Source organism: Emys orbicularis, chromosome 8 (genome assembly GCF_028017835.1).
Source record: "Emys orbicularis isolate rEmyOrb1 chromosome 8, rEmyOrb1.hap1, whole genome shotgun sequence".
NCBI classification, from domain to species: Eukaryota; Metazoa; Chordata; order Testudines; family Emydidae; genus Emys; species Emys orbicularis.
The window spans coordinates 34033228-34049762 of record NC_088690.1 but is presented as its reverse complement, the minus strand read 5'-3'; the positions used below and the strand labels follow the sequence as shown (position 1 = coordinate 34049762).

The 16535-nt window shown below is 40.1% G+C and overlaps 1 protein-coding gene across 1 annotated transcript in view; it reads left to right on the top strand.

Moving 5' to 3' along the window:
• Nucleotides 1-16535, top strand: part of TGFBR3 (transforming growth factor beta receptor 3) — a 146331-nt gene that overhangs the window by 96525 nt on the left and 33271 nt on the right. Inside the window, exons 4-6 of the mRNA XM_065409551.1 lie at nt 2418-2601; nt 10345-10513; nt 12828-12975. Coding sequence (XP_065265623.1) covers nt 2418-2601; nt 10345-10513; nt 12828-12975 — 501 coding nt within the window. The remainder of the gene's footprint in view (nt 1-2417; nt 2602-10344; nt 10514-12827; nt 12976-16535) is intronic.

Below are 16535 nucleotides of genomic sequence, written 5' to 3'. Positions count from 1 at the left end.
CAGAAAAGAGAAGTTTATGTGATCTGTGCAGTGTGTCCTCGCAAAAAATGATTGATAATACTAACAAATATCAGTGGATGTAGGAAAGAACTTTAGGAGAGTTTAACATGCTAGAACATACAAGCTGTTTCTCAGCTTTGATGAGCATTTGTATTTTCTAAGCAGGTTGGTTTACAATGTCCCAAACTAGTACTTTTAACAATAGCTCCAGTAAAGTTAATAACGAGTTGCTGTTGGTTTGCAATGATGGATGCTTAATGTTGTAAAAATAACCGACTTTAGTTTATTCCCTTGGATGAACTCATTGTTGATGTATTTTGCTGTTTATAAAGCTAGACAGATGTAAACGGCTATTATTCTGGAGAAGCATGTGCATAAATAATACGCAGGATAGGTTAGAGATTATGATATTTATTCATTGCTCTGATTATAATGCTTGAAGTCTCATTAGATTTGCAATTCAAAACCAGACTGCGTGTACATTCCATCAAAAGAAGAGTGCAGGATGAAATGCAGTAAAAAGATGTTCATGTTGCAGCAATATGAATGATCAAATATCTGTTCTCTTGGTGCAAGTGTGTGGCCTGTTTTGTTTGTTTGTGTAAGCCAGAAAAGTGCATGATACACCCCCTTTCTCCCTTGCACTGGTACATCATACTGCCACTTCCAGCTTTGCACAGCAGCTACATTACCCCTCCCCCAATCATGCATGGTGGATGGGCAGGGGGCGGAGTCAAGACTCTACACCTCCTATCCCCACCAACACTCTCTGCAGCACCAGAGTGTGTGATAGACTGTGGTAGACCTGTTGCAATTTACTCCTTCAAAGCAGTGAGGAGACTTCTGGAGTCACCATCTCCCTCCCAGGCTGGGGCTTGATCATACTGCCACCATCTAAATCTTTGTTTAAATGTAATTGCAGCTCAGCTTTATGCATAGCCATACATCCAGTGTTGTTATAAGACATGTCTAGGTCTTCTGGGATTAATTCAGCAAAGTGTTTTCTAATTCATTCAGAACAGATTATTTGGACCAATGGCCTGTTGATTTAATTATCTAGGGTATAACAGGACTTGAGTTTTGCAAAATCCTTGCAAACATTTTTCATACTGCTATGGAAAATATACAGTCTGAAGAAATCTTAAATCTCTCTCTTTCCCCTTATCATTGCTTTGCTCTGCTCCAGCATCAGAGAGTTTCCTGCTTTCCCACAGAAGGAAATTTCCTAGGCTGTAATCCTTTTTGAACTGAGATATCACAACATGAAAGAAAAGTTATCAATCTTCCTGTATTCCCCCCTACCCCCTTTCTTGTTCTCATTAGACTTGACTGGATAGACTCTGCTGAAACCAGGACTTGAAGGACCAACATTGCTAGACCATGTGGAGCAGATATCAGGCCCCAATCATCAGTCACATTGAACGAGCACAAAATACAGTCTAGGATTGATGACTTTTAGCTGCTTTGAGCTCCTCGAATCCTGAGCCAGCTGTGCGCTGATCCAGTCCAAACATGTACATTAGAACCACCTACAGATGCTCTAAATTACACTAGCTGCCAGTGGCCAGCCCCAACGGATCAATATGACAGCCTTCTGTGCCACCAGACGATCCCCCTGGACTGGGATGATCTTCCTTGGGCTGTAATGCTGGATTTAGGGCTGCTTTTCACCACCAGTATGGCAGAAAGCAGTCCAGTGTAGGGGAGAATCTGGCCCTCTGATCTCACCTGCTCCAGATTGACTCCATTGCTACTCCACCAAAGTCCTTGGGGTTGCTTGGCCTTACCATGACACGACTAAGAATTATTTGGCTCTCATTCTTCATTTCACTCTGTTCTGTTTCTGCAGCCGACATATTTGAATATCCCAAGTCTTTTGCACATATCCTCATTATAGTGACATGCACTATTCCTCAGTTTTCATTATTTTTAAAGTGGTTATGAGTGAGATGTTAGGTTGCCCATCAGGGCCTCAGATAGTGTAGTGTATTTGTAAGCTCTTTTCTAAAGGTGTATGATTCCTCTTACATTTTGGACCAGACATTTCAAGCCTCCAGACACATGCTCCTGTCAAGAAAGCAACAAAATGAGTTTTTCTTTAATAAAATAAGGTATTCTCCTCTGGTGAGGCTTTCAGTCATTATCTTCGGCTAACCTGGACAAGCATGACCTTGTGTTCTTTCTGATCATGTGATATTTAAAATGATTACATGTTGTCTAAACAGTTTTTAAAAATTGTCTGTTAAGCAGATTTTAAAACATGCAAAGTTTAAGTTAAGAGCAGTGGTGGCAAATGTCACTTCATCACTTGCAATGAACAGATTTCTGTGTGACAGATTAAATGGCTTTTTAAAAAAAATTATACTTATGTACTAGGTAAATGTGTCATATTAAAAATACGTTTTTGTTCCCATCAGGTATCTCCAGGTTCCATTGTTCAATTTGAGAAGGGAAATTTCTCCTTGGCAACAGAAACCGAGGAAAAGCCTTTCCCTCAGGGAAATGAACATCTGTTACAGTGGGCCCAAAAGGAATATCGAGCAGTCACGTCTTTCACTGAACTCAAAATATCGAGAAACATTTACATCAAAGTGGGAGAAGGTAAGGATATTTTTTAAACAGAACAGGGAGGGCATTATAGCAGGATGGTGAGAATGAGGTGCATTATAGTTTATATTTTACGTTCTGTGTCTTAATAATGAAATATAATGCTCAATATTTTAGAATGGAGACATGGTTAAGGGGCATGTGGGGGGAGGGGAACAACAAGTCTGAATATCAGGCCATGGAGTTAGGTTCCTATGTAGGGATTCTGATGCCTTATTTTAGGCAGCCAAGTTTGGAAATTTTGCCCAGAATCCATTAGAGGAGTCAAATATTTAAGAAGTCGCATTTTCTAAAAGGGTAAATGAATCGTGCTGACTAATCAGGTAGCCTGTACTCTTCATTGAAAGGACTGATCCTCAGAAACTGAGGCTGAGTGGGATTTATTTTTGCTAGCCAGAAAGTCACTGAGCTTTTTCTCTGTTTATTGCTTTAATCCAAGAAATGGACAGGGACTAGAGTGCTTTGCACAAAGAATTGTTCCCTTCTACCATTTTGAAAGATAAGTAGCCCCCAACTTGGACACGTGTACTTTGTAGCCTCAAGGATTCAGCCTGAATTAAAAGAATGTGAACTCTTTTCTCCAGCTGCCTTTTTTCTGAATGCACTCTGAGAGTTAGTCAGTTCAGGAGAGTTGCTATATGGTGCTGACCTGCAGTATACTTACTGCATGTACCCATTCAGTTAGCCCATCAGGAAATTCTCACCACTTACAATGGCAGTTGAAAGCCTTTTTGTGCTGTCTGGCCATAATGCCCTACATCTTCACAAAGAGGGTGGGGAGTTACTGAGTGCAGCTTTCCAGGGAGAGACCATTTTCATGCAGGCTGGAGGATAGGTGGAGGGTTCCAGTGTATTCTGCATGCATATTTGGCATCAGAAAAAGTCAAGAGTCATTCACTAACTTGCTGCAACTCTCTCTTTATTTAGTGCTCTGAAGGCATAATCAGAGTTGTAGATCAAAACAATGTTGGTACCAAAACACAGTGTAAATAATATTGAGATACAGCCTGAGCACAGTCCAGAGATTCAAAGTGAAGGCTTCAGCACAACTGTTAGTGCCCAGGTATTGTAAAACTGGCACAGAATATTATCCAGCAATATGAGGCTCCTTACGGTACTATGACTGGGAACAGTAGAAATCAGTGGGAAATTTTAGCGAACTCCAGCAAGTATTAGAAATATAGCATTTACCAGAACCAGTGGGCTGCCTAATTCAGCAGTGCTCCTGCAGTAATGCTGGAGAAGACGAAACTGCTGCGTTATTCGCCTAGCCAGTTACACAAGACTATGTGGAGAAAACATGCTTTCCCAAGTGCCTGCATGTGATCACTTTATTTCCTGAAGCATGAGTCTTGCCCCCGCAAATCAGAACATGCCTGTTGGTTTTATCCAAAACCTGCCAAATTTCTGCAGGGATTCCCCCGTTTGATTTCTTTTCTACTTGGCACCAGTCTTAAGACTTTAATGCCAGAGGGTCATTCAGAAATATATTTATTAGTTTATTAAACTGAACTGCCTTCATTGCTGTTCTTGGAACATATGTACGTTAGTGGTAGTTGTCTGTATGCTGTAGAGATGAACGATTAATTAGATACTTCAAAAATCGGACTGAATTTTGTAGGCTGATCTGCAAGTCTCCAATCAGATAAGCAGTTAAATATATAAGAAGCTTGCTACAGCTAAAAAAATGTTGAACACCACAATTCAACTAGGAATAACCACACGAGATGGGGCTTGGCAAGCAACCAAGATCGACACTTTTTCAAGGAGTTTCTACAAACAAGTTGAACTGTAACCCCTATTTGGGTTTTAGATTCAAACGTCTTTTAACTCCTGGCAAGTTGAGACTTGAGTCCTCAAATGGGCAGAAGAGTGAAAAATCAGATTTCTTCAGAGTATGTACCACAGCAGTCAAATGGCAAGAAGATTGCACACAGTATCTCTTTGCAGTATCCCTCCCTGCAAGTTTAATAAGGGAATTGCTGAGAAACAAAATACTGAATTGGCCAAAATGCAACATACACTGAATGAGAGGTTTCAGGCTTTTGAAATAAAGGTTAGGCTGCCCAGAGCCCAGCCTGCAAGCTGATGATTGGCTCCTGTAAAGTGCTAAGCACCCTCCACTTCCACTGGCTCCAGTGAGAGTCAGTTGTGCTTGGCATGAATTAGGGCACCTGATTGTGTCTCATAGACTCATAGACTTTAAGGTCAGAAGGGACCATTATGATCATCTAGTCTGACCTCCCGCATGATGCAGGCCACAAAAGCTGACCCACCCACTCCTGGAATAATTCTCTCCCTTGACTCAGCTGTTGAAGTCCCCAAATCATGATTTAAAGACTTCAAGTCGCAGAGAATCCTCCAGCAAGCGACCCCTGCCCCATGCTGCGGAGGAAGGTGAAAAACCTCCAGGGCCTCTGCCAATCTACCCTGGAGGAAAATTCCTTCCCGACCCCAAATATGGCGATCAGCAGAACCCCGAGCATGCGTGTCACCTATACCTGTGTTGGGTAGTACCTGATTTCAAAAGGACTTCACATAGCATGGTACTACTCAGCATGAGTAAAGGAGGCAGAATCTGGTCCAGGAAGAGCTCAGCTCTTTCGAGGCTCAGGCCCTAACTGTGAATAAACTTGAACAGAAAATTCAGTTCATGGGCGGGGAAAAGACTGGCACCTGAAGAAGAAAGCTCTTTCCAAGGACAAAATCACTTCTAACTTTGCTGTTCTAAGAAAACACTGGTGAAGCAAGGAATGGCTGCTGAAAGGAAGTGGAAATCTAGCAAACCAGGTCAGGGCTAGGAGCATACAAATCATGGGGATGCCATACCTCAAGGATATAATGGAACTGGCTGATTAGAGATCAGATGGATGGGCATAATCAGAACATTAGACAGACTGCACTGAAATCCTGGGCCAAGGAAATATATGTGAAACGGTGTTACTATGTAAAATGAAGAGGGACTCAGAAAAGAACTGAAGTGGAGAACAGTCTGATCACTGTTATCAGAGTTCAGAGAGTGAGACTGGATTCTGTTTGAGGGACCTGTCAGTGGAACTATTCTCAATACAAGACCTCAGCCAGGCACACACAAGGAGAAATCCCTTTAATGATATTTAAAAGGATGTTATTGATACAGATGTGATGACAGCAATTCTTTGTCCTGCAAAAGTTAGGATAACCTATTATGATAAAACATGTATGTTTTAGGACACAGACTGTACAAAATGCTTATGGGATAAAATGTAATCAGACATTGCTGGTGCAGGTGCTGAAACTTCTGTGTAGGACGGGGCCCAAGTTTGGTTAGCATCAGTTAACAAATAGCCTGTTGCATGCTATTACTGTAGATACTAATTGTTCCTCCAACCATTTACTGCAGTTGATGGCTTGGTTGTTTAGTTCAGAAATCCTGTGAGTATAAGCTCCATAAATATTTGGGTACCTGCCCTGTAGTTAATTTCTTTGTCAGTGATAGGTGTGGTGGGTATAAAGTGGTGCTATACCACATGGTTTGCAGGATTACTGCTTTATATATTTCACTGAGTTAATATTCAAGCTTTTGCTAATTAATCTACAGAATTTTGTACTGAATTGTTTTAATAGTTTTGGGGTTACTACTTGAAATCACATTCACCTCTCTTCTCCCTGGCCTGCCCCTTTCTCACCCCACCTTTTGAGGAGCCCTCCAAACTCCTCCCTGCTGGGGAACAAAATCTCCACAGTAGTTTTAAATTCTCCTTGGTACCATTTTAAAGCTGAGACTTCTGTGCTCTCTTCAACATTCTGGAATAACAGTGTGCAAAGAAATGAGTTAGACCACCAACATGAGTGACAGAGAGATTCCTCTGCTTACTCCTGGGCTGAAATCCCAAACCTCTCCCTTATACCAGACTTAGACTTTGAAAGGCAAGTTCCAGTTGGACGGAATTTTTACAGCTGAATTCTAAACAGTGGTTTATCATGGAAAGGCTCCTAATGCTCTTAAGTGAGGAGCACTAAACTGTGTCCAATTTAAGGTCACATTGGCCAAGAACCCAAGGGTAACACCCAGTTCATACAGAATGTAGCAGAATGCAGCCTCCCTTATCTTTAAAATGGAAGTGCTGCCTGTGACAGGTTGGATCACAGAAACCCCCGTGGGAGCTGCCACCCGATGTGCAAAGACTACCCCTGCTCCTGTTTTCCTTGCCAGCTCAGGACTCCAGCACCCTGTCTGGCTGAGCCAGACACTCCCGTCTGGCTCCAACACAGACCCAGGGTCTGAATCACTTGCCCCAAAGCTGCAAGTTTACCTGAAAACAGCTCCCAGAAGTGTGCTTGTCTTTAGCACTCAGATGCCCAACTCCCAATGGGGTCTAAACCCAAATAAATCCGTTTTACCCTGCATAAAGCTTATGCAGGGCAAACTCATAAATTGTTCGCCCTCTATAACACTGATAGAGAGATATGCACAGTTGTTTGCTCCCCCAGGTATTAATACATACTCTGAGTAAATTACTAAATAAAAAGTGATTTTATTAAATACAGACAGTAGGATTTAAGTGGCTCCAAGTAGTAACAGACAGAACAAAGTAAGTCACCAAGCAAAATAAAATAAAATGCGCAAATCTATGTCTAATCAAACTGAATACAGATAATCTCACCCTCAGAGATGCTTTAGTAAGTTTTTCTCAGACTGGACACCTTCCAGGCCTGGGCACAATTCTTTCCCCTGGTACAGCTCTTGTTCCAGCTCAGGTGGTAGCTAGGGGATTCTTCATGATGGCTCCTCTCCCTCTCTGTTCTCTTCCACCCCTTTATATATCTTTTGCATAAGGTGGGAACCCTTTGTCTCTCTGGGTTTCCACCCTCCCTCACTGGAAAAGCACCAGGTTAAAGACCGATTCCAGTTCAGGTGACATGATCACATGTCACTGCAAGACTTCATTGCCCACTTGCCAGCACACACATATACAGGAAGACTAACAGGTAAACACAACCATGTGCAGACAATGGTCCTGATTAATGGGAGTCATCAAGATTCCAAACCATCATTAATGGCCCACACTTTACATAATTACAATAGGCCCTCAGAGTTACATTTTATATTTCTAGTTTTAGATACAAGAGTAGTACATTTATACAAATCAGATGATCATACTCAGTAGATTATAAGCTTTGTAATGATACCTTACAAGAGACCTTTTGCATGAAGCATATCCCAGTTACGTTATATTCACTTATTACCATATTTTCTCTAAAACTATCCCAGTTACATTATATTGACTTATTATCAAGTTTTTATAAAACCATATAGACTGCACAACGTCACACTGCCCACAGAAACTACAGGTCCCAATGTACAATATTTCACCTTAATCCAAGCAATCTGGCAGGCTCTGAAGATGAAGCATCTGCCAGCTACATTGCAGAACTCCAGTGGGTACACTTTGGCAAATTGTGTTTCAAGGCATCTGTATATTCTGACCAGATACCCTATCATGTATTCTTCCATGCATATTTTACAGCAAATTCCATAGTATTATTGTCTGGAGATTACAGGAAGGTGGAGAGGCCGTAAACCAACCACTCCATAAAACACCAATTAAATAGATTATTAAAACCTTAAACTCCCCCTCTCAAACAACTAGAAAATTCATAAACTAGAAAGTAATGACCAAGGGCAGACAGAATGGGGTTCCTTTTATCTTCTGTTACAATCAGTGTCTTGGAAATTAGCAGTGGCAAGAGTAAACAGTTTTTATGAGGAGGAAAAAGAAAAACTACACGTATACGTCAAATAGCCAGTGAGAGAGAGTTAAAATGAAGAGCAGAGGGAGAGTGTACTATCGAGAAGAGGCCCAGTGTGAGGAGTCTCAGTACCAGTGGCAGCCGGAGAAACAGACTGATTGATTGAAAATTCTAGAAACGCTTAATGAAGATGCCAGGAACAGGAATCAAGCTCTTTGCGGTGGCTAATGATATAAAGCATGTGGTGATCATCCATGACCTACTGAGAGGCAATTATTTTATGGCATGAAATGTATTACAGTGCTGCTGCTGAGGGTTAAATATCATTTATTTGAGTTCAGTACAGATCATTTTCCATCCTCTGCTACATGGGAGGAGTTGGCAGAATTGCAGCTGCATTCAGGGCTCATCTGGCCGGGCACATAACAGATGTTAGGGGAGTGCTCTGTTGGGCAGCTTGCATAATTGTAGTCTCATATAGTTTTGATAGAAAGATTATCTAGAGGAGGAAGCAAAGTGAGTATTCAAAGACCGTTTTGTGCAGAGTTGGGAAAAGGAGCCATCTTAGCTGGTTGCACTATGCCTAGGGATTGCAGGAGTCTCTATATGAAGTTATGTACCAAACTAGACGTCACTTGAAGGATGATGTGTCAGCCATAACGTAGAGAACCAGATGTTACAAGTGGTCTTAGCTCAGTTTAAGTCTGTTGTGCAATTTTGACTGTACCATATCCTGAGTTTGCTCATGAAAACTAAGTAGCTGTTCATCATGCTACTGATTTTGGAAGGATAATCTTGTGGTTAGAGCAAAGGGATAGATAGGAGTTTGGGGTTTTTATTTCTGTCCTTGCCACTGACTTCTTGTATGACCTTGGACATGTCACTTAAAACCTCTGTGCCACAGTGTCTCCATCGCTAAAATGAGGATAACTGCTTCACAGCATATTGTGAAGATTAATTCTTATGTTAAAGCACTTTCAATTCCTTGGATGGAAGGCCCTACAGAAATGCAAAGTATTATTATGGAAATACTGGTATTTTGAATGCAATTTTACAGGCCCTATTTAAAAATCTGGCCCCAAAAACTATTGCTTCTGTTGTTTTGCATCACAGACTCAAAGGGCCACCATCAACATGAAATCTCAGCAGTATTAAAGAAAAATAAAATAAAGTATAGTAGTTTCAGATACCACATTTGCCGTTGAACCTATCTGTTGTGACTTTATAATCAGTTTTCCCTCTTGCTGTATGAAAGGTATACAAACAAGGGAAATGGGTATATAAAGAAAACAATTAAACTGACTATATACAGAATATGGTCAAACACACAAAGTAAGAAAACTGAAAATAGAGAGAGAAAATATCTGATCTCTTCCACTTATATTAACCTTGGATGTTATGACTAATGACTAAAAAAAATTCAGAAGGAAGGAAGTCTAGCTTTTATGTTGAAAGTAGGGTGACCAGATAGCATATGTGAAAAATCGGGATGGGGGTGGGGGGTAATAGGCGCCTATATAAGAAAAAGCCCTGAATATCAGGACTGTCCCTATAAAATCGGGACATCTGGTCACCCTAGTTGAAGGTATCCCTTTTAAATATTTTTTGTGAATTACATTCAGAAGAAATATTTTTTTAAACACAGTGCACCAGATTAACTGTACTTTTATTCATTCTGAAGAAAGTTTACTATACCCATCATTTTTCAGCTATCACCTTTACTACACCTGTAATTTACTACACCTGTTTTCAGATGTCTGTGTGTTGTAAATGGAAACTATCAATTATAAATGATTTATAGCTTTTGCTTCAGAGATGTCCTATATTGTTAGAACAGTAACACCATTTTTTTTCAAGATTGTTGGTGTATCATCCATACTTACGCAAGTAAGTATACTTATATCAGGATTACAAGGAAGTGTTGCATTTAAGTGGAGTGTGTGTGTGTTGGGTCGGGTATATACATATATATCAGTGCATATGTGTATACTTTTTTTCCCCCAGATCAAGTTTTTCCTCCCACATGCAACATAGAAAAGAATTTCCTCTCTCTGAATTACCTTGCGGGATATCTACAACCAAAGACAGCGGAGGGGTGCCTTATGTCTGCCACAGACCAAGAAAGAGAGGTTCATATAATTGAATTAATCACTCCAAATTCCAATCCCTACAGGTAAAGTGTCCACAAATTAAGTTATAAAGTAAACTTGTGAGGATTAGATAACTAAAGTAAAAATCCTAGTATCTGTCAATAATGAAATCAATGGGACTTCTTGGTCATTATAAGAAAGAGTTGAAGAATCAGACCTGTTCTGCTTTAAATTAGGTAGAAATCTGCGATATTTAGTACAAGAAGGATATTGGAGCAGGACCCTGGATTGATGCCTCAAAATGATACATTCATTTTCCTGTTTGGACTATAAAAGTAAAGTGTAGTTCCCGTGGGCCATATACTGCCATTGTTCTGCAGGCAGAACTCCTATTCAAGTTGTGGGACTACTCACAGAGTAAGGGTGGCAGAGTCTGGCCTGAAGTGTTCAAGAGGAGCCAGCTGGCACAAAGAAGTGAGCATCATCTGGTAGCGAGCACTCCCAAATTGTAATCTCGGCACTATCAATGACTTGCCAAATCATTTAACCTCTGTGACTTAGTTTTCCTCACAGTATTGCTGTCAAGGGTATTAAGCTTAGCTAAAATGCCATGAAGATGTATGGAAAGTTTTGGGGTGTGGGTTGTGGGGTTTTTTTTGGTTTTTTTTTGAAAGAGTACTAACTTGTAGCCTAACTGGTCTCAGTGGAGTCAATGGTAAATCTCTGCTTGATTTCAATGGAAGCAGAGTTAGGCCAATGTGGAGCATTTTTGAAAATCCCACCTGTAGAGTCCTATATAGGTGCTAAGTATTGTTATTGTACATAAAATCTGTATTTCACTTTCAGCATAGCAGTGCAGCTTTTCCACAGGCACCAGTAGAAGTGTGTATTCCTCAAAGATAATGGAAAGAGACTAATGTCTGCTTACCAAAGAGACCAGGTAGATCTCTAAGGGTTACCCAATTTTGTCATAATTGCATTAAGAGCAAATCCAGCTCCTGGGCAGTGGAATTGGTACACCTCAATTATACAAAGGAGTTCGGTTGGGAGAGGGCTACACAGGGGATGCACACACCCAGCATGTTGCTGAACCCAGCTCGGCAGGAGTTCCTTAAATAGCAGTGCCTGGGAGTTTGAGGGAGGGTGGGGTCATGACAGAAGCAGGGCAGGGTAGGGCCCATGGATTTGCTGCTGCATGGCATGAGCTGGGACAGTAAAGGGCTACTTCAGCCATTGTGGTGAAGCATAGCTTCTATAGAGCAGTTCCTTTTCATCACTGCCACCACTGGTCTCCTGTGGAGATACCCACTTACAGCCTTCTGCTTGGCTGGAGCTCTGGGTCTTGGTTTTGGCTGAAAGTGCATAATGGGAGTTTACTTTTCAAATGTTTAAACTGCAAATGTTTCTTAGTTTAAATGTACTAGTAAAATTTAGGATTAAAAAAGAAGTGTACTAATTCAGTACCTGCCTCAATCCTGTTATATGCCCAGATGCTGCCCATGTTGAAACCAACAGGAACTAAGAGGGACATGTGCATAACTACAGGAGATAAGACAAAGGCCCTGAGATATTAAATCAAAATGCAAAGTTTAGTTGAGGCCCATTAATTGGCAACAAGCATACTTTTATGGTCTACGACTTGGTAAAATCATGATGGAAATGAAGATTTTCTGTTGAATTTATATTCTGCATGAGGAAATGTTATTGCTGGGTAAAATCCACTTGCTCTACTTATTTTACTGTGCTGTTAAAAATCTGGATTGTATTCCTCAATTTTCCAGCAATCAGTAGGTTGGATGTCTGTGTTGTTTTTTTTTTTTTTTAAATAACTATATATCCAGAAGTATTGGAAAGTAAACACGATAGTATAATAATTCTACAACGCATGCAAAATTTTAAGAGCAGATATATTACTAAAACACATTATTTGTACTTTTTTGTGTTGCTGAACCTGCCTAGTTTATTTTGGTTTTTGGTACGATGGGGTGATCTTTTGATCTTTAATATATCTATACCCATGGAAAACTGAAATAACTGTATATTTAAGAGTCGTTTTGTTGAAATGAGGAAAAAAATATTGTATAAAGCAAACTACTAGTGGTTCAGTTTAATCTACCTTAAATAACAGCTGGAACAAGTAACAAAAACTTTTTGTAAATAAGAGATAAAATATTGAACAATAATTATTAGTCTGAAAAAGCACTTGATTCTGTTATGTAAAATCATTTTAGTGTGTGTGAAGTAACAATCTGTTTTGCACATGTTGTGTTGCCTGGGATGATCTCCAGGATTTTAATCAGCTGGCCAGACACTGGAATCATGATGGACTGGAAGAAGTTTGATAGCTGAAAATTTCTGGCATTCTGGTCTTACTTTGCCTTTATTTTCCACATACAGTGCTTTCCAGGTGGATATAATCATTGACATTAGACCATCTCAACCAGACGTCATGCTTGTCAGGGACCTCATACTTATCCTCAAGTGTAAAAAGTCTGTCAATTGGGTTATCAAGTCACATGATGTTCAGGGAAAACTGGAAGTGATTGTAAGTTAATGCATTTTTTTAATTTTTCAAGAAGCAAAATGCTGTTAATAGCTAATATGTTATGTGAATGAGTTAAGAGTACAATGTCTTCTCCCTCTTAGCTAACATCCCTGGGTTATTAGCACTTTTCACAAAGTAGCATTCAGAAGTTTCTACATATATACAGAGGAACACATACACAGAAGAACTCTTCTGGCAGCTGGTGACATTTGGGCCAGGAGTGGATGGTGCTGCTAAATAGAACGTAAATCCCTCCCACTTATCTGACACCCATGAGATGTATGCAGATTCCTTACACGTTGGAAAAAAATATTCACTTCTCATGTGCCAGTACCTCAGTGAATGAATTCATAAGTTCATCTCAGAAGTTGGCAAGATGCCTGCAAGGGCAGAATGCATAATCATTAACTACAAGTAACACACCCACATCTCCTACAGAAGTGGGAACTGGTTAGTTCTGCTTATAGTGGGACTTCATTTCTACCCACATATAGTGTTTGGTCAGACTGCCCTCACCTTTCCTCTGGCTGCAAATACAAGGTTTCAAACATTTTCAAACCTGAAGTTAGTCTCATAAATACATATTTAGGCATAGCTGGAAGTTCCATTTCAGAAAGACACCTGATGCATATTCTATGGCTCAGCACCATATCCGTTGAGAACATAATAATGAGCTTTCCCTAGGGAAAAATAGATTGATCTTGACCATATAAACAGTGTGGCCCATATCTGACATGTTTGATTAGTTATGTTGCATGCTCTCTGTTTAGCTTAATAAGCTAAATAAAAGATATCTTTGTTGGGAGCCAGACCTATGTCCTAATGGTTAAATGCTGCACGCTAACTGCAGGACACTCTGTGAGCTGTAGTGCATTTATAAGAACATCACTTTGCTTGGCAGCTCTCCTCTCTTGCTGATTTGGGAGCAGTACTACAGGCCCTGGAGAGAGCTGAATCTAGATCTCCTGGGAGGATTGTAGGCAGGGTGCAGGGTCTTGAGGGTAAGGGGAGTAAAGGGAAAACAGGAGGGATGCTCAGGCTATGGAAGGAAAAGTTATCCTTTGTGACATCTCAAAATCCCCCTCCCATGCCAGTGTGTGGAAGGGTAAAGTGTGCCCTGGGTAGTCATGTGCAGTAAGGGAAAGCCCAAGCTTAGTTTACTGAGCTTAGCACATCTGTAAACACAGGGACACCCCCCCCCCCCCCCAAAAAAAAGTTTAAATTCTCATTCAGGATTACTGCATAGAATTTGCTACTGAATGTTTTAGGCATAAACTGGGATGATGCCTTTTTGAAGGAGTATTTTCGCATGCTGTAGAATTGAGAGCAAATCCACTAAATGCTCATAGGCAGCTAGAACCTAAATTGCATGTGCATGTAGCTACCTGAAAAAATAGCCATTTGTGGCTTGTGTATTTGCTGTGATATGAAATCCTAAAGGACGGTAAAATGTCTCAAATGTTTATTCGGTGTTAAGAGCACAAAGCAAGATTATTGATTTTTATTAAAATGGTCCCTTTTTATAGTTCAATTACGTATTCAATAGAAAAGATACAATGTATTATTTCATAAGAACATAAGAACGGCCATACTGGGTCAGACCAAAGGTCCATCTAGCCCAGTATCCTGTCTTCCGACATTGGCCAATGCCAGGTGCCCCAGAGGGAATGAACAGCACAGGTAATCATCAAGTGATTCATCCCATGTTGCTCATTCCCAGCTTCTGGCAAACAGAGCTAGGGACAACATCCATGTCTATCCTGGGTAAGTGGATGACACAATGTAATGTTTCTCTTTTAGCATAACAAAAACAGGAAACAATATTACATTTTGAAAGATTAGGACATCAGATCATTTTTATTTCCATGCTAAAGTTCTTGGGCAAATATTTCCTCCATTGTGTCATTCAAATGGCATCCCTTTCTGAATATACATCCTTGGCCTACAGTAATTATGGGGGGAAATGAAAGTCCCCATATCATTCAAGAAGACTGTACATTACAGTGCTCATCCAAGAATTGGGCTGTGTTTATTCCTCTATTCAGATGAAGTTCTTTCCAAGCCCAATTTTGGATATTGCGTAAAAACATTACAAAACAATTAGGTAATGTTTCATTATGTTCTTTTTTTACTAGCTGAATCAGTTCCACACTTTTGAATTTTCCTAACTTCTTGCCCTCAGCACAAATCACAATTGTCCTGGGAGAAAGTATTGGCAAACAGTGAAAGGTGAATATTAAGCTGCCTCTAAACCAGGGAAGGGAGTTTAAAGTCCAGACTCATAGACATTAGAGATGGAAAGACCAATTAGGTCATCTAGTCCATCCCACGTCTTGCTATGCTCATGAGATTTTTGATTAAATACTACAAACCAGTAATGTATTTCGTATGAAAAAAGGAATTACAAAATTATAGTGTACAATGGTCCAAATTCAGCCTGAGATAAGTGGGCACAGTTCCACTCACACCGTGGCTGAATTTGGCCCATTTTGTTCAGCATTACGTATTTGAATTGGTATTGTACCTGGGTAGATTAATGCAAATTATTTTTGTCTCGCATTTAGAACACCACTTGGAATGCCTGGCATTCTAACCACTCCATTCAAGCATACCAAGTTTTGCAAAACTATAGGTTGTGCTGTGGGTGAGGAAAATACAATGTATTGCCAAGTTCTATTATCTCCCGTTCATTTTAGCATATATAAGTGCAAGTGGGAATGGGTGAAATTCTTGTAGGGTAAAAACCAAATGATTTAAATGTTTGGAGAAATGTTAGGACTGTGCTTTGGATAAGAAAAAATAACCAAGTACAATAAATGATGCCAAGTTCTGAAATGGTCTCCATTTCAGACTGCATTTGGGGTAGCTGTGTTTGTGTATTTGTTTTGGGGTGCCTGCCAAGTATAAAGGAGAAAAAATTCTGGAACCTACCAGAGGAAACTGCTGTTACATCTTCACAACAACATCTGGAAAATATGTAAATAGCTTTCTAGGTCTAACACATAATGGTTTATGAATATGGGTCCTCGAGGTGTGAACCAGGATGTTGACAGGGCATACAAATGAATTGCCCAATTCTGCCAACCTTTGTTACTACACTTAGTCTCGGTGGGTTTATGCACAGGAGTGAAGGTATGCAGGTTCAGTGTGTAATGGAGAGGTGCAAACAAATCCTAAAATTGGCCAGTGCCAGTTATGACAATAATATTTGTTCGGCTGTGTTGTCCTAACAACAAAATTAAAAAAGTGAGGACAGAAAGGAAAATACGGCAAATTTGGGGCAGTATAGTCATTCCAGCGAGTCAGAACTATGTTTACTTGAAATGTATATGAAGCTGTATCCAGATTAGTATCTGCTGAAAAGTAAAAGATTACTTGAACCAAGGTATTAAGAGGAGACACTAAAATTGGGATGTCCCTTGTTTCCTTTTTGTTTTGTTTTTTCCTCCTCCTTGAGGGATTTTCCTATATTGATAATGCTGCAGAAAACTTTGTGGCTACAGATCACCTGGCTCGCTTCTCATTATACTTTGCGCTTATAGTATGATCTTTTAACTGTA